Genomic DNA, 24,559 nt, shown 5'->3' with positions numbered 1-24,559 from the left:
CTTTTCATGTCACATGATTTTTGAAACCTCTCACTCAAAGTGCAAAACTATATGCCAAATCTTCAAACCATAGGTTATTTATCAGCTTTTGACTCAGTTTTCAATTGCATAAAACACTTTTTTTTTTCAAAACACTACACACAATTCTCTTAAAAATAAGATAGCTACACAAGATAGCTAAAACACAAAGACACAACCAATCAAAATGCTACACTTAGTTATTCACCACACTCCTCACATGTACAAACATTACACACACTCCTCACATGTGCAAACATTGCTTATGTACATGTTTATAGTTTTGTTGTATGCTATGTGTACAATAGTAATGTTTGGCCTAATATATAATTTCTGTTTCTACATTGCATTGGTGTTTACGCGTACTTGTTACCCCTCTCAGCAGATTACTCTCACTGTAGAACATTGTATTGAAATGTAGATATAAGCCTATGAAAGACCAAAGAGCTTTAGATTTAGAACAGCAGTGTTTACATGGTATATTCAAAAGTGTATTATTATATTATTGTATTATTATACTATTATTATCAAAACGTGTGTAAACAGAAATGTACACTCAGAAGAATTATTGCAAAATCATGGTCAGTGAGAGAGTGATTCTGCCTCAACATCATGTCTTCATGTTGGTCCGGCCGGAAGACCTTGGCCACATCACAGACAATGTCATCTCAGGCAAAAGGAAAATCGCTAAAGCAGATCCAGCCTTTAAAACATTCTCCACACCTTGCTCTGCTCTTTCTCATCCTCCTCCTCTTCCTCTTTGTTCACCACCTATTTCACATACTCTCCCTCTTATATTGTTACCATCCATTGTTTGTATCAACATTCAGTGCAACATTTTAAATCAATTTTGGAACTCTGAACTGACTTGTATTATGTGCAATTGGTTTGATCTCATCAATTAGAAATAAGTGAACAATTTTGAGTTGTTGTCTGTAAACGGGGTTAGTGTTTTAGCAATTCTGAAAAGTCTATTTTAAAACATTTGTAAAATATTACTGTATTTTTGTGTTACGAGTGCAGATCAAAAACCAAACACAAGCATATATAAATATAGAAAAGGTGGGGAATATGTGCAGATATAAATGTGACTCAATACAGTTTGTTGTCCATGATGAAGAGAGTAGCTATATCCGCCCTTCCTCCCTCAGGGGTCCTGTAGCACCCCTGGAAAAGCAAAAAAAAAAAAAAAAAACACTCTGCAAAGTCTGCAAATGCAAAGTCTGATAAGCGTATAGAAGTGAAAATTGGTAGGACAATTATTTTTGTTATGTTTAATACATAATGTTGAACAGAGATGTCTGGCATACATGGAAAGGTGTTACAAAAGCATTTTAAAAAGTGCTCACAGTGAAATACCACATTTTAGTCTGAATCTCAAATATGTCGAAGAGATTAACTTAATTAACATATTTAGATGTACTTTTGTTCATTAAAGATTGTATTTATTTAATTCCATAACAAAACGTTTTAAAACTATATTACCCATGAGCCTCTATCGTTGTGTCACTGGGACGGGCGCTGTAAATTGTAGTTCATTGAAGTGTGTAGTTACACTACAAGGTTAGGGTTAGGATCTCGGTAAAGGTGTAATATCTTTTAATATAGCAATACCTCATTGTTAACTGGTAGTATTATTGACGTCATAACGACAGCAAAACATAGTTTGCGATATGGAGCGTTTTTTATTCTGACATAAACGTTAGTCCAACCACAGCTTGTCCTGCTGGCGCCATGGAAACGTCAAAACTACGTCACACTTGGCCATTTGGTGGTTCTTCCGACTTTTGATGTACACAAATCCAGGATATTTATTTATTTTGTTGTTATTTTTCATTGAAAGAAATACGACTTAATTTCCATGATTATTTATGTATAATGTATTATTGTATAACGTAATAATAATATATGAGCGATCTTACAAAAATACAAACTCTTGATAGTTATTATAGCATTGCAGTATTTGTTTTGAACGGATGTAAATAAATCTCTTAATCAAATTCAAAAGGGACTAACAAACCCCCCTTCAATGAAAACTATATATAATCTAATAAGTAAATTGAAGCCATCATGTTCACCATGAATGCCCACTACCTTGTAGTTCACCTTAGTTTTTCATGTGATGTGCCAAAATATATGAAGACGTTTCTTTAACCCCTTCTCTTTGAAGAACACATTGCCCCCAATATATATATATATATATATATATATATATATACATATACACACACACACACACACATTTAGTTTTACATTATTTTGCTGTGAATAAATGCAAGGCAAATATAAATAGGTAATTACAATAATAACAATTTTGATTATAAATGTTAAAGGAATTAATATCTAATATTGTAATTGAATATTTCAAACACCACTACATTTAAGTGACATTATTAAGGAGTATTCTGTTGTTTACCAAACAAATAGATAAAGTAGACTTACCTAAACTAAAAAAAAAATAAAAAAAATTAATAATTCCTTTGGGAATTCCATTATGTCAAACTCCCAACTGCACTAATTTTCTCCCTTATGATCTGTGCAGTTCATGAAAAAGGTTGTTTTTTAAACACCATTAAGCAAGTAAACACAAAAGAGACTGGGTATTGTGCAAAAAACTTTAATGAACAAAAGCAAGAAAAAAAAAATAAAAAGAATACAAAAAGAAGAAAAAATCTGCTTAAGTCCAGCTGACTAGGCTCACGACACATCATGCTGAAAGCTGGTTGGGATGTGGGGAATTAGGCATAAAATGTGCGAATTCACTGGCAGGCTCCCACGTATCATCCCAAGTTTTGCCACTGTAAAATATCATAAGTGCAAAAAAAATTCATTAGAACACAGAGAAAACAAATCTAAATCACTGTTGGGTTCAATTTAGATAGTTCATCAAAATGTAAAAGTGTTTCAGATGCTGAAAGATTAATTTATGTATGCATGATAATACTTTTGTAATGCATTACCGAGTGGATGTCCTTGCAGGCTCAATAAATAAGCTAGTTCAGAGCTAGAGCTAGCCACTAGAGTACTTACTAGAAACAGAAACCATGATAATTATAATAATAATTTTTACATGTATATAGCACTTACATGATCACATCAGGACCATTTTATTGTCCATACATTGGCTGTCTGTCAGCTAATTTTAGAACTATATTAATTACTTTAGAAAGTACTGAATGTTTCAGCTCCTTGTTACCTACAATCCATTGTGTTAATCATACAATTCCAGGATATAAAAAAATAGAATATTCTAAATAAAAACAAGGAGGTAGATCATTCTCCCCTTGGTCTTAAAAATGATGGAATAGTCTTACGAGCATTTCAAATTCAGATATTTGTCTTAAGTCTGTACTAAGAGAGTGTGTCTGAATTTGGAATGCTCGGAAGACTATTCCATAATTTTTTCATCATTGGAATGCTTGTCGTAAAGGTTACTACCTCCCTAGGACCTACCTGAGGGATCTAGCACTTCTAAATGCCTCTACCTCATTGCTATTTGCTTCTGAGTACTGATAATTGACCTCACTCCAGTTTTTCAAAAGGCTACCTCGGAGGATGATTTACTGACGGGAACAACTACAGACCAGTGAGTTTTCTCTTGTCACAGAAAACACTGACATGAACTTCCACGCTGCTTGCAAGACACCAGAACTTTGCCTACATCATATTAATCATGGAATAGACTAATTTGCATTGCAACATGGAATTGAATAATTAATAAAACATGACTTACCACACAGTGCATGGCAACCAGTGGACTTTCAATTCAGCTTTCCCCTACACACAAACATGAATAATAATAATTTTAACTGTTTAAGCAATCACGGAATAGGACATAACATGTTGTATTATCTTTGAAAGGTCCAAATCATTAATTTAGAAAACTAAGCAGCCTAACAGAACACATTTTACCTCATTTATCCGTTCCCCAGTTATTCGATCAAACTGGAAAACCTTCTGCCTACTACATTTTCGGCAACCTGAAATGATGAAAAGACAAGGAAAGTTTATTTAGCCATGATGCCATGATTTGTAGCGGAATCTGTCCAAATTTATAATTTCACATGCGAGGTGATATGCAGTCCTTTCCATTTAGGTCAAAGTAAATTCATCCCTGTTTTTGCTAATAAAACAAAAATACAGGACTGGTTTCCCAAAAGTCCTCTTAAAGGTTCTTGTGCACCAACTCCGTAATTCACGTCCGAAATTTTCGCACATTACAAAATAAATACAACAAATAAATGTTTAGTCAATCACGTTTACACACTGCCTATGAAACTTTCATCTGTTATAAAAAAAAAAAGGTTTTTGGATCATTAGCAAGAATTTTGAATGGTGTTTTGACAATTCAGAGCCACCGAATGAAGAATACGTAAAAACGCATACCAAAATTTCAGAATCAGTGTGCAAGGGACCTTAAAGGGATACTCCAACTTTTTTTTCATATTAAACTATGTTATTTCCTTAACTAAGATGAGTTGATACACACCTCTGTCGTCTCAGTACGTGCTCTCAATCGCTCAGCCGTGCGAGACACTTTGATCGCACTTAACTAGCCCAGTTCATTCAATATGGGCCAAGCAGAGAAGCGACCAAACACCTCCATGTTTTCCCTATTTAAATACAGTTACATTAGCAGTGTAACTCAACCTAGGATGGTGACACAAAATAAAACGTTGCGCTTTTCTATGCGTGTAAAGTGGATAAATATATTGTATGGCGGAATACCACAGCAAGTGCTTGGGAGCACTTCGACTCGGCACAGTAATATCATCACTCGTGAAAAGTCCTCTCCCTCGACAGAGTGAAGATATTACTGCGCCGAGTTCATAGATATATGAACTTGCACTTGCTGTGGTATTCCCCCATACAATATAGTTATCTACTTTACACGCTTAGAAAAGCACAGTGTTTTATTTTGTGTCACCATCCTAGGTCGAGTTACACTGCTAATGTAACTGTATTTAAATAGGGAAAACATGGAGGTGTTTGGTCGCTTCTCTGCTTGGCCCCTATTGAATGAACTGGGCTAGTTAAGTGCGATCAAAGTGTCTTGCGTGCCAGAGTGATTGAGTGTACGCACTGAGACGACAGAGGTATGTATCAATTCCTCTTAGTTAAGGGAATAACATAGTTTAATATGAAAAAAAAAGTACTGCAAACTGGGTACCAATAACTGTTCGCTGAATTATTCCAATTCACATGAAGTCAACTCTAACTGGAGCAAAATTATTTAGTGTGGAGTAAGATGTACCATGCAAAAAGTTACCTTTTCTTCTGTTCTTCACACGTGGCCCTTCCTGACTCAAAGACGTGGAGATGGAAGAGGCAGACAGAGATGGAGGAGAGACAGAGCGAGAATAGTGTGAAGAGGTAGAGGTGTTTTTACGTTTAATTTGTCGCAAAGATTTAGAGCATGGCAGTGAAAGTGGGGAAGAAAGTGAAGGAAGAATAGATGTAGAAGTAGAAGAGCAAGTAGGAGAGAGAGAGGTTGGAGAGAGTGGGGAAGACAAAGGAACAAGGTTAAGAACAAATACAGTCTCCTCCACCGCCATTTGACCCTCTGCCGCCGCTTGATCCTCCGTCACCATTTGATCCTCTTCCGCCGCCTGACCCGCCACCACCTTTTGACTCTCGGCCGCCGCTTGACCCTCCACCGCCGCTTGACCCTCCACAGCCATTTGACCCCCCGCCGCTGTTTGACCCTCCGTCACCATTTGATCCTCCGCCGCCGCTTGATCCTCCGTCACCATTTGATCCTCTGCCGCCGCTTGACCCTCCGCAACCTTTTGACCCTCCGCCGCCGCTTGATCCTCCGCCACCATTTGACCCTCTGCTGCCGCTTGATCCTCCGCCACCATTTGACCCTCCGCTGCCGCTTGATCCTCCACCACAATTTGACCCTCCGCTGCCGCTTGATCCTCCACCACAATTTGACCCTCCGCTGCCGCTTGATCCTCCGCCACCATTTGACCCTCCGCCGCCCCTTGATCCTCCGCCGCCACTTTATCCGACGCTTGGTCCTCCGCTGCCGCTCGACCCTCTGCCGCCGCTCGACCCTCTGCTGCTTGACTCTCCGGTTGCTGTGCTAAGGAGGTTGCTATAATACAAGTTTACTTTAATTTAAAACCTGAACATATTAACAAAGAAATATACATGTATCTTAAAATATTCATAATTGCAAAACCAAAACATTACTTACATTTTGTCAAGATAAATTCATAGGCCCTCCGCATTTTATCCAAAAGAGTTTTAGTGACAGGAGTGGGGTGCAGATGGGTAATTATATCTGCAACCCATTTATTTGAAGCCCTTTTGTCTGGCTTGCCAATAAATAATATTGGCTTGTACCCCACAGCTTCAAGTTTACTCACCTGAAATGAACAAAAGCAGTTATCACACATTAGTTAAACCCACTGAATTATTAGAAACTTTAGTACTATATAAAGCAATTTTATTTTAAAAACATTTGATGGAGTTGGAGTACAATGCAAGAAACATTACTCTTAAACTGTACAATCAATGGCCAGTTTCAGATAAGGCCAGAGGTACTCTGCAGTTTCTGTCATTGCAATCATGCCTTACTTAAAGGAGTAGTTCACTTTTAAAAAACTTTTGCTGATAATTTACTCACCCCCATGTCATCCAAGATGTCCATGTCTGTCTTTCTTCAGTCGAAAAGAAATTAAGGTTTTTGATGAAAACATTCCAGGATTTTCTCCATATAATGGACTTCAATGGGAACCAAACAGTTAAAGGTAGAAAAGACACTTTCAGTGCAAACTGTTCAAAGGGCTTTAAACGACACCAGACGATGAATAAGGGTCTTATCTAGCGAAACTATTGGTCATTTAATAAATAAATAAAAAAGTTTACGTTTTATAAGCTCAAATGGTCGCCTTGCTCTGGTCTGTGAGCGTTCGTGACTCTCCTGTTCGAACTCGTTCATCAAAATGAACGAATCTTTTTTCGAGTCATTTTTGAAATGACCGATTGTTTCGCTTGATAAGACCCTTATCCATCGTCTGGAGTCGTTTAAAGCCCTTTGAACAGTTTGCACTGAAACTGTCATTTGGACCTTGAACCGTTTGGACCCCATTAAAGTCCATTATATGGAGAAAAATCCAGGAATGATTTCATCAAAAACCTTAATTTCTTTTTGACTGAAGAAAGAAAGACATGGACATCTTGGATGACATAGGGGGTGAGTAAATTATCAGCAAAAATTTTTTTTAAAGTGAACTACTCCTTTAATACTTCACAGAGAACACAACTTATAGTTACGCTCTAGCACAATTTGTAGGTAAAAAAGGATTATTCCATGTATGCAATAAGACTATGTTAGTAAAGGCCAGGTCACATTGGTATATATGTCTGATATGCAATGTGTGAAAAACACAAGCTTTCAGCTTCACCTCAGGTTACACTAACTTATGAAATATTAACACTTTTACTTACTGCAATACGGGCAGAATCAATTATACGCCCAGCATTTCTGCTTTTAAGCACAGATTCCCCCCACTGGCTATCCAGTGACACCACTTTTTCTTGGATTTTTTTTTTGGTGGACAGGCTTGCAAAACAAACATTGCAAGTTTTCCTGTTTGCCTGATTGGGAGTCTGGCAAGAAGGGCAGGGCCTGAATTTGGGCCTTGTCATGACTTGACAACAAATATACACAAAAACAAACAACAGAAAGAGAGAGAGAGAGAGAGAGAGAGAGAGAGAGAGAGAGAGAGAGAGAGAGAGAGAGAGAGAGAGAGAGAAAGAAACAGACAGACGTGGCTCTTAAAAGTGCCTTTATTGTGTGTTTCTGTGTGTGTATGTGTCGTGTGGGATAAAGAGCAGGCAAAATTGAAGGACCTGATGAGAGAGAAAAAAGCAAATCAGAATTGAACACCTTAATTTTACAACAGTATTCTTCTATTTGCCACATTGGATAGTTTTCCAGCCAATTGGTTGGTTTTAGGTCGCACTAAGTGTGATAAAAAGGGCATAAAAATTAATTTATATTATTTATTATACATTTGTTTGAGTGTTAATTATATAATTTTGCGTGGATTTTAAACAAATAGGCTGTAAAACAAACCAATCTGGCAACACCGTTCTTCATCTGAACATTTATAATGTTGAATAACAGTTGTGTGCTAATGTAATACTGAAAACCTTAAAATCTCCACTAGTATTGCCTTACATGATTATTTCATAGGATTATATGCAACAAAATTTGACAAAAACTTTAATTCAATTAACTTCGCTGGCCTGCACATTTGGTGCAGCATCAAGCTATATTTTCATATTGTCTCTTTCCATCATTTACTGTCAAAATAAATTGCCACCTTACACATCTAAAGGTTCTAAACACAACTTCTTGTCCTAATTCAAGAGTTTTTGATGTGTACATTTAAGAATAGTATCCATCTCTATTAATTAACTCTTCTACTTACCGAGTGGAAAATCGCAATGGACCTCGGGATCGCCCCATACAGTGACGTCAGCGTTATTAATTTAGATGATTTTAAAAAAATACAAATTTAAATTAAAAAAACATTATAAATTTTATATAAACATTATATATATATTTATTAACATAAACAAACTCCGATAAAAATACGTTATCCTGCATGCTCTAAAGCACGTGTACATCATGGATGCCAGTAACATTAACCTTCGACGAGAAAACGCTTAAACTGCTTACTTGCACACGCCGTGGAGCGTTGTTAAACTCACCGTTAAATGCCTTTCTACATGCAGTTTAGCGTTGATTTGGTTAAACTCCCCTCTGAATGCCGCTTTACCTGCAGTTGAGTGTTGTTAAACTCACCGATGAATGGTTGTACAACACAATGAGCGTTGTTAAACTCATCGATGAATGCGGTTGCACATGAAGCCGCTAAACCTTTGCGGAGACTGAGGGCACTTTGAAATCAGATTGTGAGGGTTTTTAAACATGTAGAAACAGTTGGATCACCACCACTATACTAGCCCCGGCATAGATCATTTATTGTAGCCTATTCATTTTTATTGCAGTCTCGACTCTCGACCCATTCGCAGCAGACCATTGCGGTGAGCTTACCCAAGACGTCAAATTGCAACGCTACAGGCTCCGGTTGAGAGAACTATAGAAGTCTATCGGACTACCCTGCACGTTGAAAAATGACGACAAAGGTATACCCAGTGCGTCAAGAAATGACGCCAAGGGGTCCTGCCCAAGCGTCCATATGTGACGAGTTGGGGTGTGAGAATGTGTTGGCTTTGAATATCACGATTATCGTCAACACCGGTATATTGCGACTCCCCTACTTGTACTTGTAACTGAGACCAAGATACTACCAAGACCAGTGGGTTTCGAGACCAAGACAAGACCAAGATAGACCAAGTCGAGACCAAGGCCGAGAAATAAGTCGAGACCGGAGGGGAAAAAAACAGACGAGTGTTGTTGAAGCTAAGCAATAACTTGTAAGATGTTGTTTTGCATTGCCTGCCTATCTCTGCCGATTTAGAAGTCTCCAAATGTATCCATTCTGCAACTTTTAAATACATAATTATATTTTTAAAAACGAAATTATAAGCTTAAGTGTAGGATCCGAAAGTTGGTCATTTTGTCGCTATGATTACACACACACACCATTGGTGGTGCGCTCAAAGTCATCGGTCAGTTGTGCAGTTACCTAAAATCTCCTGAATGGAGTTAAAACCCATTATGTCACTGATATGTGTTTTACTAAATATTAATACTACAAAAACTGTACATGATATGTGTTTTTTAAATCAAGTGATCAAAGTGCTCGTTGCCGCTGCGATCAGTGGTGTGGATACGGTGTTTTCTCGTGTAGCTCACGCACACCGCACTGTCTTCACTCAGACGCGCGATTCAATCCACTGCAGATACCATCATAGATAATGTGGTATTGTATTGCTAAATGAGACAGTGAGACCTAGACAAGACCGAGAGGTCCGAGACCAAGACAAGACCAAAACCAAAACTGTCAAGGAGACCTTAACCACATAAAAGTGGTCTCGAAACCAAGACCGGTCTCGAAACATACATCACTACCGCTTGTGCTATTGCATGTTTAAATTCTAGATGTCCCATGGTTTTGGTGTGTTGTACGAAGTACAAATACTTTGTTACTTTACTTAAGTACATTTTTTATGTATTTTTACTTTACTTAAGTAGAATAAATAGTGCATACTTTTTACTTTTACTTCGTTACATTTTGCAGCAATTATTGTACTTTCTACTCCACTACATTTCTACAACTTCTGTTACATTTTCGTTACATTTTCTGATCAGTTTTTCCCCTGCCAAAACGTAATCTGACCATCCGTTTGTTGCACGTTTGTCTCACCAGTGACATTTGGTTGCCATAGATATATCAGCCCGGTTACATTAAAATGCGTCTCGCACGCAGTGCGTTTATCGTGCAATTTATACCCGAAAATTTGTTTTTACGTGCATAGGAAACGCACCGTGTGTAATATACGTTTCTTTAGGATTATGGCAAGCCAAGAGGTTCAGAATAACACCATAAATTAATCGCGTTTAATGCCAAAAAATAGTTATTAACATATAGTAAGGATAAGCATGATGTAGCTATATATTGCCTAATTACAAGCTTGTTTCAGAAATGGTGACAACAATTTTTTTTCCATCATTATTGAACATCATTATAGGAGTATTAGGTTGAATGAGTTAGAATTAAATGTTTTATTAATCATTAGAAAATAGACATTAAGAGAATAAATTGTTATGCAAGTACTTTTACTTTTAATACTTAAAGTACATTTAAAATCAGGTACTTTTTACTTTTTACTTAAGTATGGTTGTCATTGTGTTACTTCTACTTTTACTAAAGTAAATATTTATCTGGATATTTGTACTTTTACTTAAGTACTGAGATTCAGTACTTCCTCCACCACTGGTTTGGTTTGATACGCTGTACTTCTTTCAACTATCCAAATGATCAAACTGTGATTCACAACTCCCAGAGGCTTTAAGAAAACAAACAGATCCAGCAATGTGCAAATTAATGAACTGCACAAAAAGTGTGGAAAAGCAGTTGGTACATCTGGTGATGCTGATGTCGGAAAAAAGATCAGATCACCAGACGCTAGTCAGCAGGTACTATAGCTACTTAAATACTGCTCCCAAATCCCCTTTACTGTTGTGAAGCCTTGTTTAATGGATTTGATGAATAAAACATGGACGAAAATTCATCTAAAGGGAGGGGGCTTAGCTCTGTATATCAAACTCGTTAATCCCTTGAAGAGCAAACATTAAAGCTGCTTTTTGCCATTGCTCCGCAGGATTGAATGCCTGCATGTCCCTTGAAAAGAAGTCTTATCTGTAAAAGAGCTACATTAAGCCAAGGTTATACGGATGAAGGGCCAGTTATTAAATGGCACAAACACAGCATTCCTTCCATTGCAAGGAGTAAGATGGCAGATGACCAGTGAGTTTATTAGCCAAAAAAGGGGAAGAGATGAAGTGAGCAGGTAAGTGAGGGTGATCTTGAGGGAGACACGGAGGAATGGAAGACACTGGAGACGGGGAGATGGCATAGCGGCTGCCATCTTGGTAGAGGTCTCTGGTATAGCTGCAGCCATCTTGGGACGAGACTCTGGAATGGCGGCCATGACGGGACAAGGCTCTGGAACGGCGGCAGCCATCTTGGTACGAGGCTCTGGAATGGCAGCCATGACAGGACGAGGCTTTGGAATGGCGGTCATCTTGGGACGAGGCTCTTGAACAGTGGTGGCCATCTTGGGACAAGGCTCTGGAAGACCGGCGAGTTCACTATTGCTGGGATGGCCGACAGTGAATTGGGACTCACAGAAAGTGTCAGTCTTATGCACACCCCTTCAATTAAAGTGTTACCGAAAAGATTGCTGGGGCCTTATTCACAATAACCCTAACCCACATTTTATCTTACCACTAAGAGCAATACACGTTCCTAGGTAAGAGTTTCCTCTTATAACTTATTCACAAAGCTGCTGAGACCAAATTTTGCGATTGGGAAGGGTACACGAGCCGGAACTCAAACTTGGTCAATTCTCAATGAATTCCCACAAGTTCAGGTCAGCTCAGAGGATGGGACATTATTTTCAATTTGACCACATTGTTTTATTCTCCATCATTCAATGCATTTTGCCTGTAAATAAATGAAAACATACTTTGTGTTATGTCATTGCAGATTCAAATCTGTAAATCAAAAAATTTATTGCATTTATAAGGGGAGAAGACTCAGCACCCAAGACTTTAGATATATATGAGTCTTAAAAAAATGGGACTGACACACCCTTTATTTCTAAGAGTTTCTCCTAAATTTGCAAGTAGGGAGCTACTTGTAGCCTTAAGATATTTTGTGAATACAGCCCCATATTTAGACTGACAGCTTCATTATGCTGATTTCTTCAGGAAGGATACAGACCCTCAGAGGAAGTCACCATGAGTTTGAAAATGTGTGTTCAGATATGTCTTTGGGCACTTGTGACCACTAGCGCTGTGCTTGTAAACAGGACACTTAACCTCATCTGGTCTAGTGATGGCCTTTAAATGCTGTTTTGTCAGAGATTACATAATGTTAAATAATAATAACAAAAGTAAGAAGATTTAGTCTGGCAGTTAGAGGTAGACTCTGTGCTAGTTGCCTAAAGGGGTTGGTTGACAGAGTCAATTTCTGGGTCACAATGAAAATGTGATGATGAATGAAACTGAAACTGAATATGTAACATCTGAAAGCTTGTTTTCTTAACCCTCACTAATTCATTAAAAAAGAAAAAAGAGACTAGGGTTTAATCCATCCCAAGACTAACGATTAATCGCGATTAACGCCGCCTTCACACTGGCAGTTTAAATCAGCTCCGTAATACGCAATACGTTCCCAACGGACGTCGTACTACACAGTGAAAAGCGTCGGACGCGGGTAGAACAAAAATGGCGGAGAGATTAAAAGTTGATTCTGTAAGTTCTGAATGATCTCTCTGATGAGGGTTATGCTGCGTGAGGAAAGTTGCTGAGGACGTTGACATGTCAGGTCGGCTAAAAAATGTGATATAGTGGTCAATAGTTTAATGTCTACCTTCAGTTTAATTGTATTAACTGCCCTTATAAACGTTAGAAACTCATGAAAATAAAAAAATGACATGACAACTTATCGTTATAAAATTATTATTTATTTTATTAAAAGTTAATAATTCTCGTTTGTTTATCAGTACCATAGCAACGGTCAACTTCCGCTGGAATTGTCGGATAGGAACCGTCCGTAGCTTTTCGCATCCGGATGACCAACGGACACGATTTTCTTCGCACCGCACTCGGTCGGACCCGTTTCGGACCCATTCGCATGCGGTCTGCGAATCTTCATAGTAAATGAATGACTTCCGGTCGTTTCGCAGCCGCATCGGAGCTGATTTCAACTGCCAGTGTGAAGGCGGCGTAAGTTTGTGTTTACATGTGTGTGTGTACTGTGTATAACCTTGGATGTGATTAATCGTTGACCAGCCCTAAAATCTGAAAAATCATGGCATTTTTTTTATCTATTTGATTTTACTTAAATTATTAAATTTTATAAATGAATTTATTCTGATTGATGAGAACCAGCATAGATCTGTTAATTCTGAAATAATTCAAATGAATGAACATGGTTAAAATATGGATAGCTGTCTATCTAAAGTATTAAATTCCCAGGGAGAGATTTGTGAAAGAGATCTGTAATACCTTCAGTGGCCATTGGGGGCTGTTAACAGCTGCAGCCCAGCTCACACACATAATGCATCCCCTCAGTCACTGCTACCTCATAACTCAGCACTAAAGTTGTGTGATTGAATCATCTTTAGAGTGAAAATGGTTCTTAAAGGGTCATGAAACCCCCCTCTTTCAGCTCAAGTTGAAAAATGCAACTTAAATGGGTCTGGATAGCTGTGAGAAGAAGGGAGGGGAGTGGGTGTGGTACTGTCATCACCAATGTCCCATGCAAATCGACTGTCACTGCAGAGGAAAAGCAGAGGTAAAACTTGAGGAAATGCTACATATTTTTATATAGCTGACAAAGTTAAAGTCTTATGAAATACCAACGCATTCTCATTCTAGGGCGTTATATACTGATGCTTTTGAAAATGCGTATACATCCAACGCACATGGCACCCTTTAGCGTCAATATAATGCTTCGGTTATGGGTAGGTTTAGGTCTGGGGCACGGTTAGACCACTATGTACTATCAAATTATAGCTCTTATTTTTTTGTGGATTTCATAAATGTTGAAATATGATTTGGAAAATGACCTTATGGTTTTGTTGCTGCATGCCATCTGTTATTGTGTGTACAGGTGCAGAGCTTCTCCTCCAAGCCCCGCAAAGCATGTCTGACTACTACAGATGCCAAATTTAAAGCATGAGATATTTATACTCAAGCATCTATACAGTATATAATTACATTAAGAGTCAAAGGGTGAAATATCAAAATATTAATCAAAGGGTAAAATATCAAAATTTTAAATTGTGTCTGTGCCCGTGGATGAACAAGGCAAACTGAACTATGTATAAAGCCAAACCATGTGTGAAGTGCAAACCATTTTTTTGGGAAAATTAGATCAGATACAAGGAGCCCTGGTCTCCGAACCCATTTGGTCACATTAACAGCGTATGGCTCGGATGTTTACTGCAATATTAGCTGGAATCCTCACTGACAGTGTCTGTCTGCTTTGCTGATGCCTTCTTCACTTCGGGCTATGTTTCCAAGGTAACAGAATTGAAGTGTGTACATCAGTGTTCCAAGCCCTTCAGTGTGGAATAACCGGCATTTCTGTGGGACAGCACAAATTGAAGAGAAGAATAAAGCAATTTATCACTGCTTAATAGAGTAATGGTCCTATTTACTAGCGTGCAGAAGAATCTGTGTCCCAGCAAATGTTTTCAGAGACTGAACAAACAAGTGCCATGATGCGTGATGGAATTCTCTCCATTCTTGTCAGCTGTTGAGGCCTGGAATTTTGACAGAATTTTATGCAAATGATTTGTTTCCTTACACCCATGCAAATGCTACTGTCTTCAAGTTCTGTTTGAGTATTGCTGTCAAAAACTACAAAAGCTAAATCAAACAAACTAAAATGTCTTATTATATTTAATATTTTATTACACGCTATTACATTCATATCAAAAGTATTATCAGCTACATTAAACTAAAATCACCACACACACAAAAGCATTTTGTTACTTAAACTTTATTTATTAAGCTTCTCGTTTTCATTTTTTTTTTTTCGAGGGACGCAAAACATTTGCGAAAGAACAAAAAAGCATTGACTTATCATTTTTCCTCCTATATAATCTTTTTACACCTCCATGTTCCTTTACGGGCTCTGTACTAAAGTAAATAAAAGTAAAAGTAAAATAAAACTTGATAGATTTAAATAAAAAATACAATTTACAAAAACACTATACTAAAACTTTATATAAAATTAAAATAACACTAATGCTCACCAAAGCTGCCTTTTGGTCAAAAATAAAGTACTAACAGAAATATTAATACTACTACTAACTATTTTCAATTTTAATATATTTTTGCTCAAGCAACATGTATTTTTATTATTATTAATGTTGAAAACAGCTGTGGTATTTTTGTGGACATACATTTTTTCAGGATTATTTGATGAATAAAAAGTTAAGAAGAACAGTATTCATTTGAAATAGAACTGAAAAAAGATTTTTTTTGTTCCTTTTTGCTATCTAGTCCCATTTACTGCCACATTTGTCCCTTTCCTCTTCATTCAGGTTGTTAAAGATGGTCTAATGCATTATAGAAAAGCTGCTGATGTGCGCTTGTAAAACAAACAAACAAAAAAAATCTTTAAATGAATTCAAAAGCATTTTTTTCTTTTTTCCTACCTCAGTCTTTATGGATAGTACATCATCTCTTGACCTCATTGTTTGTGGCTCTGTCTCTTGTTATCCAACCCTTCTGAGGGAACTTAAATGTCCTAATTCATTATTTATTTATCACATTGTTTGCTCATTAACAATTTAGAAGCCTTGTGTTTGGCTTATCTCATTCTTTCAGTTCTGTGAACTCTTTTAGTATTCTGTGCATTAGTTCAAGTATCCTCAGGATATTGGAAAACAAACAAGCATAGCAGTCCCATAAATGCATCTATATTTGGACTACACATCTCTATGAGGAAATGATTGTAAAACCATATGCTTGAGGAGTTCATGAACGTTCAGAAGGGTTTTATGGTGTCATTGTCCTCTGAAGTGACAGTTTTTGTAAGTTTATATTTGAAACACACTGCCACCTCACTCGCAGATCAGCTTGCGGCCCTCTAACCTTAGCAGAATGCTATGTGCCCTGCTGTTGACATGCTGTCTATGGTAATACTTCTGCTTGAAGTCTAATACACAGGGATTTAAATGCTCAACTGTGGTGAAGAATAGGGAACTTATACCATGTACTAGACTACTGGTAGATTTTAAGACACTAAGGTTTTGGTTTTAACCACTTTTGAAGTTTGAAACATGCTACAAATATTTGGTGAAACTTTCAATTTTATAATATTTAATCACTTTCCTATAGTTAGTTAATTGTAACAAAGTCCACTAAGTGAGAACCCAGCTTATTCAAATAAACGTGAACAAAATGGAAAAGGACTTAATTAGCTTGGCTTGACTTAAGGTAAGTCCACATTAATCGGGAGTTTTCGTTTCAAAACGATAGCTTTTACGAGGTTTTACACATGCACTGTAATGCTGTGAATTTAGCCTTTTACAATGTTTCAGAGTGGATGAGAAACTTTTGAACTTCACTGAGCTGATACAGACAGAACAAGACATAATCAAGTTTTCACGCAATTCTTCTGGCAGGATCATTTTATTTAGCAAAATATCTCACCATTCACTGATGCGTCCAGGTCGCACTCAGTCACCATGATATGTTTGGTCTTAAACGCAACTGCCCTCATGTTTTGCCGCAGGACAGTAAATGTGAGTGAATTTTCTGTCATCTTTGCCAAACTGTGATATGAAGAGTGTACAAAGTAAAATATTTTAGCAACCCTGTGAAAGTGAATAGCACATAACAGACACAATATGGGTGTATACATGAATATCTATAGGTTCAATATGCGTCACATGACTAATTGGTTTTAAATAGCTCAGTTTTCACAGTCCACACTACAACACCAAAATGGCTTTTTCAAATGTATCCACTTTTAGCGCAGTCTCATCTTTTGACCATACGTAAACATCCGCCTTTTTTGGGGTACCCTTAAACGTCGGTTAGATGATGTTATCGGATCCTACCCCAGACCTAAACCTACCCCTAAACCTACCCCGTTACCTAACCGACGTTAAAGGTAAAGTGTCAGTTGTATGACGGCCTGGGATCGTCATGTAACCAACGTTTAAGGGTACCCTAAAAAGGTGGATGTTGACGTATGGTCAAAAGACGTCCCAAGACGTCAGTTATATGACTTCACTTTGGAGAGCGTTTTCAAAAAGCTTAGTTTTTGTTGCTCAAAACACCGTCACAGTGTGGACGGAAGGCCAAAACAGAGAAAAAATGTGGGTTTTTTTTTAAAAAAAAACAACAACAAAAAAACATTAGTGTGGACAAGGCCTTAAACATGGGCTTTAAACATTTTTTCAAAGAAAAACACAGTTTCAAAACGGTTCTATGTTTGAGCCAACAAGACAGTTATTAAGGCAATATAAAGTTAGATTTGGAAACGTACAGTATACACCCAACTCAGAAACTGAAAAAAAAAAAAAAACCCTATGATGAAAAAAATTACTTGCAGGTGTCAAAACACTCTTTGTCCAGTATCTTCACTAAATATTATCAAAACTTTCCACAAATTCGTGGGGGACCGTCTTCTGGCAGCAACAGAAAAAGAGCGGAAAGACAACCTGGGGTGCGTTTCCCGAAAGCATTGTTAGCCAACTATGGTCGCAAGTTATCAGCATAGTTCAACGAATCGGTGTTTCCCGACACAATCGTTCCAACGAACATTCGCAAACAGCATCGCAAAGTTGTGTGGTTTGAATGACAGCTCTCGACCTGTGGTTAGAGCCATCGTTTCTATATTGCATCACATTTGGAGGTAATAAATCCTTATCTTGAGCAAAATAAGCAAGCTGACATTCAGTACAACCGGTCTCTGTTATTTAGAATACATACAAATGGAATTTACGTCTTTTAGTTTGTCAAAAGATTGGAAGTAACGTGTTTGAAGAGTGCGCATGGGTGTGAACGTGCTCTACTATGGAAGAACAAGCCAAATATTGAGTCTGGTAATAAAGTAAAACAACTGAGAACAATTAGAAATAGTCCTCAGATGACATGTCTGTTATTTTTATAAAACAAATCTAGCGTTAATTGGATCTCAAACAGTTTAATTAAAAGTAGTTATTACTCCACCACGTGCAAAACCAACGTGGTTGAACGAAATTTAGCAACAATGCGTTTCTGGAAACAGTCGTGACTAGCTAGTTAATTTTTCCAACGATGCATCGTACTATGGTAGTGAATCAGCGAACTACGTCGTTGTACGGGAAACGCACTCCTGCTTGATCTCGCCAAACTATGTAAAAGATCCGTGTTACATTTAACCCCGCTTTAGGTTGTGCCCCGTGCTCCCTTATACATAACTGGTGTGTTCATGGTTTTTTTTACTGAACACACTGTGTAAAGATTTATAGTGGACAATGGTTAAAGTATGTGAACCCTTGTCTTCAATAATGAGTTGACCTTTCTTTGTCAGGAATGACAACGCTGGCGTGCATCTTGAGGCCAGAGGGAGTGAGGATTACACGAACAGCTCTTACTAGCTTGCCTCCATGACATTTATACATATACAGAATAAAAACCTGTGCCACCCAACAACCTCACCTACATTCATAATCATAATCAGCTTCCAATAACTGTAAAAAATATGAGACTTGTACAATGACAATTTAAAATGAAGAACTTTTCTGATTAATTTCTTGCCCAGGGTCACATTCTAAGACATGAAAGAGAAAATGGCGATTTAATGAAAGCAACAACTCTTGAAAGCACCATCCAAGATCGTTTTCCACGGCCCTTTGAGACAACGGGAAGAGATGTTACTTTAACAGAATTAAGTGAAGCAGACCTTAGACCTGTTGTCTGTGGAGGATATCACCTTAACTGCTTTGGGAAATAATGCAATGATGAAAGGCCAGCAGTTGGTGTGTCATTACAGGCAAGAATGTCTCAATTTGTCAGTGGATTGCTTGCAGAGATAATTAAAAAAAGGTTTGTGCTTCATGTGGTGGACAAAAAGTCAAGGGCTAATTTTTGAGGGAAAAAATAAAACAGTCAGACTTTTGCATGGTTTATTTGACAGTGTACTGTTATTCTGACCATTACAGGGGCACTCGGAGACTGATTTGTCTAATACTTTTACTGCTACTTTGATCTCCATCCAATGCTACTCTTTGAAAATATGGAAACTGCCTGAAATAAAACGTGATAAATGACTGTCCTAACTACACCTTTAATCTGCAGAATCTGCACTCTTGTAAATTATAGAAAATGGCTTATAAAGTACAGGATGAAATAAATGCATGTTTAGAGTTAAAGCTTTGGATCCCTAGTGTTTTTCAGGCACGGACAGCGAGGCATCCATTTGGAAGCAAAGCAGATCGGACGCAGGCTGAGGTAAAAACAACACCGTGTCATCAAGCACACTGCATCATGTCGCAGTTAATACAATTACGGCCCACTCAATGAGTTTTCTAATGCAATGCAAAATTTGTCTAGATTTCTCCCACACAAACTCTCTGACGCCACTGTTTATGAAGCCTTATTCGATTTAACTGCTATATGCATTATTAAAACAATCATTCACCTTTGTGTTAATAATACAACGTAATTTTGTGCTCCTGGAAAGACAACGGAAGGGATTGAGAACTTTCTACAAGAGCAGTGCTGTGACTGGATCTGTGTAAGGCAGTGATTAGAGTAGACAGAAGGAAATTCAATTAAAGTGCATTAGGGAGAAGTGCTCTCAGAAATGGCCTCAGCTGCGCAAAGGCAAACTGGGGACAAATGTGTGTGGGGTGACTGTGCCGTGGCATCCTGCCCATCTGTGGGCAAAAGCGACGACCCGCTCCACTGATCCGCCCGTAGGGGGCAGGGGGGCGAGAGCAACCATCCCTCTCTTTCTTTCTCTGCTGGCATGTTGTACTGTGATCCCTGCCAAGAGTCCAGGATTAAACACATCCAGTGACCTTATCAACATTTGCAGCTTTTCCTTACTTCCTAGCCACAATTCGAACAGACTGAGCGAAAGTGGACCATGCAGTCTAACAGTCTCTAATGAGTGGCATAGTTAATATTTATCTAATAATGCTGTGAGCTTAATGATGGCTTGAAAAACACAAACAGTGACTCTATTGGAAGTCAACGTGAATGGAAATGTCGGCTCATTAGTTAGTCATGCCTCTCAAATGAACAACGCTAATGACTCTCAAAGGTGGCTGACATACTGTCCACTTTCAGACAGCTGGTATGTTTCTACCAATCTATTTTTCCCTCGCTCCCTCTTTCTTTCTTTTTTTTATTTAATCTCCTTTGAAAAAACTAAAAATTAAAACAAAGTGGTTATTTTTTAGATATTTTCTTTAATATTAATTTGTGCTGTCAATCCACCTACATTAACAGATTGAATCAAACACTTCAGGCTTTCACTGACTGAAACAAAGCCATTTCATTTGCCAAACACTGAAAGAATATGTGCAAAAAGTGTACCATTAGCACGTCACTGGGGCTATAATAGTAAATAGTAATAGTAATAGTAATAGTAAAACTGTATAGTCTACTTATCTATCTTATCTACAAGTCAACTTATTATACACAGAGTGTGGACAGTAACAAAGTAAAGCTGCACCTATCACAATGTGTGGAACACGTCATGAGTCATGACTATATTAGTACTCACATTTTAATTTGTTTTAGTGCAGAAATATTCCACATGTTACCATATGGAGTTCTGGAGGCGTTCTAACCACTGATACTAAATCGTCCCCTGAGGTGAAAATAGTTATTTTATTTTATTTTTCCCCTTTGATTTTTCACTTACATTGGAAAGGGTCACACTATCATTCTTAAAATTTGTTTTAAATTATGTTATGATGCAGGTCACATTAATGCAAGCCAGTTTTTACTCTGATTTTGGGCCTGCCAAGTGTTACATTTGGACGCTGGAATTAAATGACCAACCGTTCACAAAAACCAAGCCCCCTAGTTATTGTTACTATGCCCATCAAACAAATGGTCAAACACAACCAGCGCAGCGCGACAGATTTCCATTACGGGAAGAAGTATACCCATGTGTGTCAGTGACCTTTTTTGGAGCAATACCTCCACGATATCCTCCAGATTGAGGCACAAAGGGTTAGAGTAAGCAGTGGAGGGATACATTCAAAATATAAAAATACGTAATGATGGAGACACGACTACTATCGAGGCAAATGCTTATACCGGTCTCAAATGAAATCTCCGAGACCTGTACCTCAGGCTATGTTTACACAGAAACGATTCTGAAGAGAAAACACAAAAGTGGCGTTGCGATATCACTTTTTATTGTGCGTATAGACGAGCGTTTTGGGTGGGAAATCCGCGTGCAGATGGTGATGCAACTGCCACACAACAACACCAAGTCCACGCGCCTGCGCACAACCTTCACTGTCTAGCAGACTTTTACGTTTTTACCCTTTACACGGGAACGCGGCAGTAGAGCGATTTTAAGATTTCCACTCTGGAGGGTGGTTTCACTTTTTTGCACTTTTAAAAGAGTAGTTCACTTTAAAAAAAAAACAAAAAAACTTTTGCTGATAATTTACTCACCCCAATGTCATCCAAGATGTCCATGTCATTCTTTCTTCAGTCGAAAAGAAATTAAGGTTTTTGATGAAAATAATCCAGCATTTCTCTCCATATAATGCACTTCAGTGGGAACCAAGGTCCAAAAGACACTATCAGTACAAACTGTAAACTGTTCAAAGGGCTTTGGGGCAAAAGTTTTTTGAAAAGTGAACTTCTCCTTTAAGCCCCAAAGCCGTGTCGCCGTGTAAACGAAAGGCACATCCGATAAAATATTTTTACGTTTTCACCCGTGACTGTTCTCATGTAAACAGGGCCTCAAATGCAACCACAGCCTTGAAGAAGATTTTATTAGCTGGTTCTGTGGCTAATTGTTTGTAGTTAGAAATATGTGATGCGATCTGGGAAAACCCACCACATGGTGAAATTTGACATATTACAGGCTTTGATACCATATTAACGCTGGGTTCAAGCCCTTTCCAAATCTGTTTTTATTTATTTTATTGGTTGTCTGTAACAAAAGTTATGGTTATCTGAAGTCGGCTGATCGCTATGATTTTCAGAAAGAGAATTTTGAGAAAAACAGGTTTAAATAACCGTCACATCCTGCTAGCTGGACGACTGACTGGTGCTCCCTTTTTTATTGCCTTTTTTCATATCACATATTTTAGTAATCATCATAGATTAGGTATCATTTGAAAGCTTACAAACTCGAAATTAATCCTGTGAAAACTGTTTTGAAATTGGACGATTGAGAGGCGAGCAAGATCTTTTAAACGAGCAGCTTCAGACTCTGTTGTTCTCTTGTGCTCTGAATCACACCTCACGATAACTGGATAAAAATAAATAAATAAAAACTTGGGTGCCGTTGTAGTTCAACCAGGAATGGATTTTATTCTGTTATGTGGTTTATTTTGATAGGTGAACTGTCTTTGTAGTGTAAAGAGAAGGAGAGCTAAACGGCAGATTTGTGTTTCCCCCTCCGCTCCGCTGCCTGTGTGCGTTGTTAAAGAGAAACACAGTCTTTTCAGCTGGACATTATAAATCGCTATTTTTCTGCACTAAACTAATGAATTTTCCCAAGTTATGTTCAGAAATGATAAACAAGATGTACCAGTGCGACACCCGACGGGTTTTCCCCAACCCGATCTCACGGGAATTCGTACGAATTTTACGAGGTGGCTAATTCGTAACAATTTGTACGACCTCACTCGTACGAATTAGTACGATTTAGCTAAATCGTACATATTTTACGAATTAGCCAATTCGTATGAATTCGTACGAATGACCTACCCCTGACCCCGCCCCTAAACATAACCGTCACGTGGGTTTAGACAAATCGTACAAATTTGTACGAGTGAGGTCGTATGAATTAGTACGAATTAGCCACTTTTGAATCACTCGTACGAATTGGTCGTGAGATAGGGTAGGTTTTCCCAGATCACATCACATATATAATTCGCTCTGCATATTTAGTAATTTTGCCTCAGATACAGGATTATACAATACATTTGCTTTAACAAGCAGGTTGCATGTCACGCTGAAAGGGATTTTCATGTTTAAAAAGTAACTATACATAAGAGACGGAAAGATGCAGATAACCATACATTATTTAAGGTTATTTCTATTCGTTACGATGTTGATTTCTATGAACTGATGTTTTCAAGTAAGCTTCTTGCTTTCCCCGTTGCGAATGTGCACTCCTCCAAACAATCTATTGGGGTATCTATTAGGGGACTCCAGACAATCTATCAGCACCGTTTCTTGCTTGAAGTCAATGTTTGATGGACCTGCTCACATAGTAAATGTTGCTAGGTTGTGTGATTGGACAATGGCAATTTTGGGGGAAGGTCAATTGAAATGCAGGCAGGTTTTGTAATACAGCTTTTTTTGTAGCTATATCTCCTTGAATAACCCAACCCCTCTCTGGAACAAAGCCTTCAACTTCAATGCCTGCATTTATAATTCACTTATAGCATTGTTTGGTCATTAATAATTTACAAGCGTTGTGTTTTGCTTATCTTGCTCCATCAGTTCTCTATTTTCTATTTTAGCATTCTTCTAGCAACTATCCTCAGGATGCAGTTCAACAGTGAAAAGAAAGCATTCTATTCTTCATTTTTGTTTTTCCCGGAGTACTTCACATGCACTAAGAAAACACAGTTGTTTCTAAAGTGCATGCTTGTGAAGGTTCAGAGCAGTGTGGTGTCAGCGCCTTCTGCAGTGACTGGATGTTTTTGTTGTTTATATATCTGAAACATGCTGTCAACTCCCCTGCAGATCGGCCCACGGCCCCCTAACCTTAGCAGACTGCTCTTCTGCTGACTGCCTGTCTGTGATGGTTAATGTTTCCCGGTCTTCTCTTCACATTGAGCCGCCCTGATTCCACAGTCTGTCATGGCACCAAGCCCAGGCAGGGCAACACTTGCATTTTATATACGTCTTCACACCCACATTTGCCTGTTCATCAAATGCAACCCACATAAAGAAAACGGACCTCTCCGTGTATCGCTTAGCAGGTAGCACAAGAGGATTACATGTTAAAACACCAAGCGAACATGTTTTTATGCCGCTTGCCACTTTATTTGGTTATAATCAAATTTGCATGCTGCTTCATTGTGCATTAGGTCTATATGATAGTGGGCGAAACACTGAATATGATTGGATTGTTAAATGAGGTCATGTTGTTGGCCTGTGTGG

General features: G+C 38.1%; 1 protein-coding gene across 1 annotated transcript; it reads right to left on the bottom strand.

Moving 5' to 3' along the window:
• Window positions 1–2,619: 2,619 nt before the first annotated feature.
• LOC120468795 (uncharacterized) lies at window positions 2,620–8,528 on the bottom strand. Its single transcript, XM_039657383.2, has 6 exons — window positions 7,477–8,528; window positions 6,221–6,392; window positions 5,288–6,118; window positions 3,931–3,998; window positions 3,752–3,795; window positions 2,620–2,816 (listed from the first exon to the last, which is right to left on the bottom strand). The coding sequence occupies exons 1-6, from the start codon at window positions 7,675–7,677 to the stop codon at window positions 2,726–2,728; spliced, it is 1,407 nt and encodes a 468-aa protein (XP_039513317.2). The 5' UTR covers window positions 7,678–8,528; the 3' UTR covers window positions 2,620–2,725.
• Window positions 8,529–24,559: the final 16,031 nt, after the last annotated feature.

The sequence above is a fragment of the Pimephales promelas genome, chromosome 15 (assembly GCF_988280905.1).
Source record: "Pimephales promelas chromosome 15, fPimPro1.hap1.1, whole genome shotgun sequence".
In the NCBI taxonomy this organism is placed as follows: domain Eukaryota; kingdom Metazoa; phylum Chordata; class Actinopteri; order Cypriniformes; family Leuciscidae; genus Pimephales; species Pimephales promelas.
This window is presented reverse-complemented; position numbering and strand designations above follow the sequence as displayed.

Excerpts from the sequence above, each read along its gene's own strand:
- LOC120468795 (XM_039657383.2), bottom strand. The coding sequence starts at position 7,677 with ATGACAAGGCCCAAATTCAGGCCCTGCCCTTCTTGCCAGACTCCCAAT. Across the intron at positions 3,999-5,287 it reads TGTGAAGAACAGAAGAAAAG|GTTGCCGAAAATGTAGTAGG; the intron begins GTAACTTTTTGC and ends TCATCATTTCAG. Across the intron at positions 2,817-3,751 it reads TGGTTGCCATGCACTGTGTG|TGGCAAAACTTGGGATGATA; the intron begins GTAAGTCATGTT and ends GATATTTTACAG.